This window comes from Salpingoeca rosetta (genome assembly GCF_000188695.1).
Source record: "Salpingoeca rosetta unplaced genomic scaffold supercont1.16, whole genome shotgun sequence".
In the NCBI taxonomy this organism is placed as follows: domain Eukaryota; class Choanoflagellata; order Craspedida; family Salpingoecidae; genus Salpingoeca; species Salpingoeca rosetta.
Window position 1 is genome coordinate 1,192,090 of NW_004754918.1, and position 6,779 is coordinate 1,198,868.

The 6,779-nt window shown below is 55.9% G+C and overlaps 3 protein-coding genes and 1 non-coding gene across 4 annotated transcripts in view; 1 reads left to right on the plus strand and 3 right to left on the minus strand.

The window, feature by feature from the left end:
• Positions 1-447: 447 nt before the first annotated feature.
• Positions 448-555, minus strand: PTSG_20128. Its single transcript has one exon. It is a non-coding gene; the product is annotated as a tRNA-Met (tRNA).
• An 850-nt stretch (positions 556-1,405) lies between these two features.
• On the minus strand, positions 1,406-2,765 carry PTSG_07231 (uncharacterized protein; the record flags this gene model as incomplete). Its single annotated transcript, XM_004992594.1, has 2 exons — positions 1,406-2,591; positions 2,749-2,765. The coding sequence occupies 2 exons, from the start codon at positions 2,763-2,765 to the stop codon at positions 1,406-1,408; spliced, it is 1,203 nt and encodes a 400-aa protein (XP_004992651.1).
• A 3-nt stretch (positions 2,766-2,768) lies between these two features.
• PTSG_07232 (uncharacterized protein) lies at positions 2,769-4,197 on the plus strand. The gene is made up of 5 exons (XM_004992595.1): positions 2,769-2,842; positions 3,103-3,147; positions 3,316-3,432; positions 3,639-3,704; positions 3,852-4,197. The coding sequence occupies exons 1-5, from the start codon at positions 2,810-2,812 to the stop codon at positions 3,948-3,950; spliced, it is 360 nt and encodes a 119-aa protein (XP_004992652.1). The 5' UTR covers positions 2,769-2,809; the 3' UTR covers positions 3,951-4,197.
• Positions 4,198-4,268: 71 nt separating this feature from the next.
• PTSG_07233 (CDV-1R protein) overlaps positions 4,269-6,779 on the minus strand; it is a 5,752-nt gene continuing 3,241 nt past the window's right edge. Inside the window, exons 9-14 of the mRNA XM_004992596.1 lie at positions 6,444-6,524; positions 6,158-6,220; positions 5,926-6,012; positions 5,437-5,664; positions 5,031-5,195; positions 4,269-4,752 (exon numbers count right to left, since the gene is read on the minus strand). Coding sequence (XP_004992653.1) covers positions 4,456-4,752; positions 5,031-5,195; positions 5,437-5,664; positions 5,926-6,012; positions 6,158-6,220; positions 6,444-6,524 — 921 coding nt within the window. The 3' untranslated portion in view covers positions 4,269-4,455. The remainder of the gene's footprint in view (positions 4,753-5,030; positions 5,196-5,436; positions 5,665-5,925; positions 6,013-6,157; positions 6,221-6,443; positions 6,525-6,779) is intronic.

Consider the following 6,779-nt stretch of genomic DNA (forward strand, 5'->3'; position numbering starts at 1 on the left):
GGGATGGACGGGAAGCAGGAGAACCAGCACACACACACACACACAGAGAAAGAGATGAGGAAGCTGCGCAGGCAGAAGAAGCACGTGATTATGCTTGTGTGTGATGTGTGATGTGTGTGTGATGAGTGTGTGAGTTTGTGTAAGTGATATGTGGCGGAGTCTCTCTTCCACTCTCTCCTGCTCCTTCTCGTCCTCCTTCTTTCTCGTCCCAAGTCGCTCGCTTGCCTCCAATCTGTCTATCTGCTGTGCGCTCGCCTTTGCTTGTGAGTGTGTTTGTGCTTGTCCCAACAGCTGCCTGCCTGCCTCACTCACTTGTTGCTTGTTGCTTGCGTGTGCTCTGCCTCAGCAGCCAACCTTGTGAGAGAGAGTGTGTGTGTGTGTGTCAGCCGCTGCTTCGCCTTGTTGCTTGCTTGCCCAACTCACAACCAAAAAAAAAAAGGAAGCAAATGGGGCATGCCAGGATCGAACTGGCGACCTCAGGATTGCTCCTCATGCGAGGATCATATCATTAGCGGATTATGAGACCTGCGCGCTAACCAACTGCGCCAATGCCCCCGAGGTTTGCTTGCCCGAGGTGGCAAAATTTGTTCATCTCAATCATGTGCGTCAACTGTGTGCCTTGTTTGTGTCCGCTGCTTTCATTCGCGCAGCGTTCCAGCCAGCACAGAAGAAGAGAAGAGGACAAGAAGCAAGCAACTAAGAAGCAAGCAAAAGAGCAGACCCTACCAAGACAGGAGCAGATCGGAGCGCAAGCAGAACAGAAGACATCAGCGACATCAAGACGCACGACAATACAATAGCAAGGGGCAAGAGAGGGCAAGAGAGGGCAAGAGAGGGCAAGAGAGTCTGCGACGTCCCACCCAAAACCCCATCAAGTCAGCAGCCACAACAGCCATGTCCGTCGGAGAGGAGAAGGTGTTGCAGGCCTTGTTGGCACACACGGCGCTGGAGGATGAGGTGAAGGACACGATTAGGTCGATCGCCGACAACACATGTCGTGACTTTGTTCGGTGAGTGCAAGCAAGCGGTTGGAGAAACAGGACACGGGTGATTGTTGCCTCACTTATGTTCGTGAGCTTGTTTGATCTTGTGTGTTGCGTCTTACAAATGTGTGCAGCTTTGGCTTGAGTTCTTGAGCTGACTGTTCATTCATTCATCTTGAATACACTGACCGAGCGATCGTCGTCGTGCGAACGAACACCTCCATGAAGTGAAGATGGAACGCACGCACGGTGATGTGATACGAGCTCCCGTGTTTGGTGAGACAACAGTCCCTCACATGCCACGGACTCCACCCACAGCACGCACGCACGCACGCACACACGACAGCCCCCATCGCACACACACACGCACACACACACACACACACACACACACACACACACACACACACACACACAGAGCACTAACACCCGGCGTTCATGACGAGCACTTCGTTTGTGGAGTATGGGATGCCATAGACGAGGCCATTTGGAGCGACGACACCGCCCCACCACTTTGCGTTGCCTGGAAGCCCGTTGATGGTCGTGTTGTCGGAGGCGCTGGTGGTGGGCTCAAAAAGAAGGGCGGAACCGAGGTCATGTGGGATGCCCACGATGTTGCCGCCGCTGGCCTGTACACCCCCGACCCATTTGACGAAGGTTGTTTGCGAGGCAATGGTCAGCGTATCTGTGCTGTTTGTGCTGGGGTCGATGACGAGCGTGGTCGCGCTCCTGCCCGGAATGGTGTAGATGAGGCCGTTGCTTGCAAGCACGCCGCCGTACCATTTGGACTCCGAGCCAAGGCCAGCGATGGTCGTCAAGTCCATTGTCAGTGTGGCAGGGTTGATGATGAGGACCGAGTCAGCAGAGATGGGGAAGCAGTAGATGAGGCCGTTCTCCGCCTGAACGCCATCGTACCACTGGTATCGTTGTTCGGGAATCCCGGACAGCGTGGTGACGTCTGCCGTCTTGGTTGCGGGGTCGATAATCAGCACGGAGGTGGCGGAGAACGGGACGCCGAAGATGAGCCCGTTGTCCGCTGCCACGCCGCTAAACCACTTGAAACTGGCGGAGCCAACGGCCTTGATGCTTGTGGTGTCGGCTGTGTTGGTACTTGGGTCGACGATGAGCACCTGCGTTGCAGAGGCCGGGATCATGTACACGTCCCCTGTGTGTGCCAGCACAGCGCCAGCCCACTTGTTCACGTCCTCGGGGAACACCTCCATCGACGTGACGTCGACGGTGTTGGTGCTTGGGTCGATAATGAGCACAGAGGGCGAGTTAAAGGGTGCTGCGTAGATCAAGCCGTTGCTGGCCACGGCGCTACCGATGAACTTGCAGCAGCTTGTTGTGAGCGGGGCAATGCTTTCCTCGCCGAAGGTGCTGGCCCCAGGATCCTCCACCTTACACAGCCTCCTGCTCAGCTGGTTGATTGCTCGTTGTTGCTGCTCGTTCACGCCCATTTGTGCACTGATGCGGCTCCTCAGCGCGCGATCAACGGTTTGCTGTCCTTCCAAAGCGGCGCTGTACAGCTGCAGCATGCTGTGCTGTGCCGCCAGCACCGCGTTCACGTCCACCCCGTTCACCAGCACAGCCTGGCTCCCTGGATCGCTTGTGTTGATGTGGAAGGTGCCCACGCCATCCTCCACCAACACCACCTCCGCATCGTTGCGGCGTGCACACAGCAACACCACCACCACAAGCAACAAGAACATCAGCGTGAGAGCACGAGGAATGATAAGAAGCTTGCTGGCTTCATATGTGCTACTTTTTGTGCTGTCGCATTACATTTCCTCCTCGTCTCGCAACCAACAAACCAACCAGCCACCATGGCCAGCACCGTCCGCCACGCACTGCGCAAGGTTGGCGTGCGTGATGGTGTGCGTGATAGTGTGTGTGTGTGTGTGTGTGTGTGTGTGTGTGTGTGTGTGTGTGTGTGTGTGTGTGTGTGTGTGTGTGTGTGTGTGTGTGTGTGTGTGTGTGTGTGTCACTCCATCTTCCTACATTCACCCATCGCCCTACGTTCACCCATCTCCCTACGTTCACCCATCTCCCTACGTTCACCCATCTCCCTTCCTGCTTCCCTTACCATCACCCGTGTGCATTACGTGTGTGGTTGCAGACCACGGGCCTTGTTGGCCTCAAGCGCATTGTCAATGCACGCGAGGTGTGTGAGTGAGTGAGTGTGAGTGTGAGAGACTGAAGGTGCGCGCGCACGTGTGAGACTGAGTGTGAGTGTGTGCGTGAGAATGCGTGAGCACAAATGCCGAACGTGCTTCCCCGGTTGTGTGTTAGCTCACAGTCACACTCACTCCTTTCAACACATGATGGGCAGGTGCTCGAGAGCGTGTACAACGACACGTCCGCTGTCCTCTCCAAGTTTCCCGAGGCGTCTGCATACCGCCAGAAGATGCTTGCCATCACCAATGACCGCCTCAACCTCCTCAAGCAGGTGTGCATGTGTGCATGCATATGTGTGTATGTGTGTGTGCATACACATGTATGCGTGCGTGCGTGTGTGCTTGTGCACCTTGAGTGATGCACCTCCTCCATATCCACGCTTCTCTCGCTGTTCAGCCTTGTTCCTGCACCTCAGGAACCATTCTCTGACACGACACACTCTACACACATCCTACACACGCACACACACACACACAGAGTGCTGAGATTCATGAATTCGAGAATGCTCTGGGCCAAGGCCAGATTGAGGAAGTGATTGACGCGGTACGGGAGCATGCGTATGCTGTACAAGCACGTGGTGCATACATATGTGAACGTTGCATCTTGTGTTGCGTGTTGTCGACGCAAGCTGTTCAACCACTCCCCTTTTCACACACACACACACACACACACACACACACATCACAACAGGCTGAGGATGAGCTGAGCTTGGCCAAGACGCTTGCGGAACAGAAGGTGTGGGAGCCGCTTGCAGAGAACCCGCCCAAGGGCCAGTGGAAGTGGCCTTAGACGCAAACACATGCAGCAGCAGCACCCATTTAATCTTGCTCCTTTGCCAGTCTTGCTTGTTTTGTGGTTTTGTGCATGCACGCGTATGTGTGTTTCCCCACTCGTTCGTCGCTGTGTTGTGGTTGTCTCGTGGCTTGTCCCCTTCACAAGTTGTCGTGTGTGGTTGGTTCACTGTGCCATGGCCTTTCTTGCACGCAAAAGTCAGTAAACAGTGATGCGCAGCTTGGGTTGCGCCTGAGAAGCAAGAGTTGAAAGAATGGGGACTGCGATCAGGGAGAAGAAGTAGAGTAGTGGCAAAAGGAACAACACATCACACAACACACACACACACACACACACACATACACACACACACGCAGACGAAAGCACTCCACAACTATACACCAAACAACACAAGTGAAGGAAGCGGTGCACGTACATGCAAGGGCAACACCAACTGCCACGACGACGACGACGACGAGCATCATCATCATCATCATCATCATCATCATCATCGTCGTCGTCATCACGAGAAGACGAGGCGGTCCTGTTCCTCAAGCGCAACAGCGTCGTTGTCATCGGCAGCAGCGCCCGTCGCAACACCGACACACTCCGTCTTGCACTTCATCAGCAGCTCAAGGTCCTTCCACATGTCGAGCTGCCTGATGTTGGCGTCAAATGACTCCTTCACCTCCGTCTGCTGTGCGCGCAGCTGCTTGCCGATGCGGTCCTGTTCCTGGATCTTCTTCGTCATGACATCACGAAGGGACGAGCCCTCCTCCTGCCCGAGATACAGCCGCATCTCCCGCTGCGCCACCTCAAGCTGCAATGGGGGTAGCGCAGGTGTTGGTGAGCGAGGGAGTGTGTGCGTGAGTGATTGCGTGCGTGAGTGATTGCGTGCGTGAGTGATTGCGTGCGTGAGCGAGTGAGTGAGTGAGTGTGTGTGTGTGTGTGTGTGTGAGTGTGTGTGCATGTATTTGTGCATGACAGTAGTAAGTGCGTAATGGGGCACATCCACTAGCAAACCTCAGCCACCCGTCCCCACATGCCCTGAGCCCGCACGCGATTTATCCCAAAGGCCCTTCACCGCCCCAAGCGTACCTGCTTTGAGATGTGGGCGATCATGTTGTGGAGGTAGTGGTACCTGCTCTCCTCCACAGACACCTCCTCCCGCAGTGCCTTCACCTCCGTCTCGAGCTTGGACTTGCTCGACTCAAGCTGCGCCGACGACGCATCGTACTCCGCCTTCTTCTCGTCATACTTCTCCTGCGTGGTGGTGGTGGTGCGTGATCATGGGGTGGGGTGAGAGAGGGTGCAGCGAGGCGGCCGCCAGCACGGAGGACGGGTGCCACCTCAACAAGTGTTCACAAACGCAACAAGAACAGAAGCAAAAGTAACAAACAGGGCAGGCAAGCTAGCAAGCGAACAAGTGAGCAAGCAACGACAACAAACACACAACAAACACACAGCAAAAGACATTGCACATCGACTCCAATCACCACCCGACCTTGACTGTCTTCTCCTCGGCGCGGAGGGAGCGCAGCTGCTTGATCAGCGGTGCCAGCGACGTCCGCTTGGCCGAGATCTTCTCGTTCAGCTCGTCCACCATACGTGAGATGTCATCAAGCGTCTCTCCCTTGCGCGCGTCGAGCTCGCCCTTGTTGGCAGAGACGTCTTCCAGCTCCGTCTGCGCCGCTGTCACCCCGCTCACGCCGCGCTCCGCCTCAAGCGCAGACTGGGCAAAGGGTGGTAGTGTGCGGCATGTGTGTGTGTGTGTGTGTGTGTGTGTGTGTGTGTGTGTGTGTGTGTGTGTGTGTGTGTGTGTGTGTGTGTGTGTGTGTGTGTGTGTTTGAGCATGCGCAGCAGCAAGTCCGGAACGTCATGCAAGCACCAACGCATCCCAGAACCCTACAGTATTGCGTTGCTCTTTAACCTTAATACCCCTCCTCCCAGGCTCCTCTCCTCTCTCCGTCCTCCGCACAACACGTGTGCCCACCAGCTGTGCGCGAGCGTGGTGCTCCTGCTGCGTGAGGATCTCGATGGTGCGATCAAGGACGAGATGTTCCGATTGCAGCGCCGTCAACTGCACAAGCAGAGAACACGGCAGCGGCGGCGGTGGTGGTGAATTCGTTGTGGGCGCGAAAATGAACACATGAATGGCAGGGGCAAGAGCAAGAGAGAAGTGTGCAAAGTGTACACGGTAACAACAAACAGTCACGCGCATGTACCTTGTTCTTCTTCTGCTTGTATGTTGTGCTCTTTGTTCGCAACTTGGCAACATACCGCTTGAACTACAGTGTGAACGTGGGTGTGCATGCGTGAGTCGGGAAGGCGAGCAAACAGCACCATGCCACAACGCCACCACCCTGGCCTTGCAGCGACTTACACCACCCATGACACCACCACCCACGACACACATGACACCCATGGCACCCAAGACACCCAAGACACCGCCGCCGCCACCACCACCACCATCATCACCACCACCATCCCAGCCAACCCTCAGCTCTGCACCTCATCGGCCTTGAGCATGCGCGGGCCGCGGGATTCCTGCAGTTTCCGCTTCTCGTCGTACTCTTTCTCCAACTTGGCGAGCTGTCAGTGGCCATGGTGGTGGTGGCGGTGGTGGCGGCAGGGTGACGTTAGTTGAGAGGGGGCGATGGAATGGGCAAAGTAGTGGGGTGTGGTGGAGAAGAAGGGGCGGGCGTGAGACAGGCCCCGACGTGTGTGATTGTTGGTGAATGAGGTGAGGGTTTGTGGCATGGCAGCAAGTGATGTGTGTGTGTGTGTGTGTGTGTGTGTGTGTGTGTGTGTGTGTGTGTGTGTGTGTGTGTGTGTGTGTGTGTCGAC

Bases quoted from the DNA above. Each gene is read 5' to 3' on its own strand.
- PTSG_07232 (XM_004992595.1), top strand. From the start codon at position 2,810: ATGGCCAGCACCGTCCGCCACGCACTGCGCAAG. The intron at 3,148-3,315 runs GTGTGTGAGTGA...CATGATGGGCAG, and splicing joins GCATTGTCAATGCACGCGAG to GTGCTCGAGAGCGTGTACAA. The intron at 3,705-3,851 runs GTACGGGAGCAT...ACATCACAACAG, and splicing joins TTGAGGAAGTGATTGACGCG to GCTGAGGATGAGCTGAGCTT.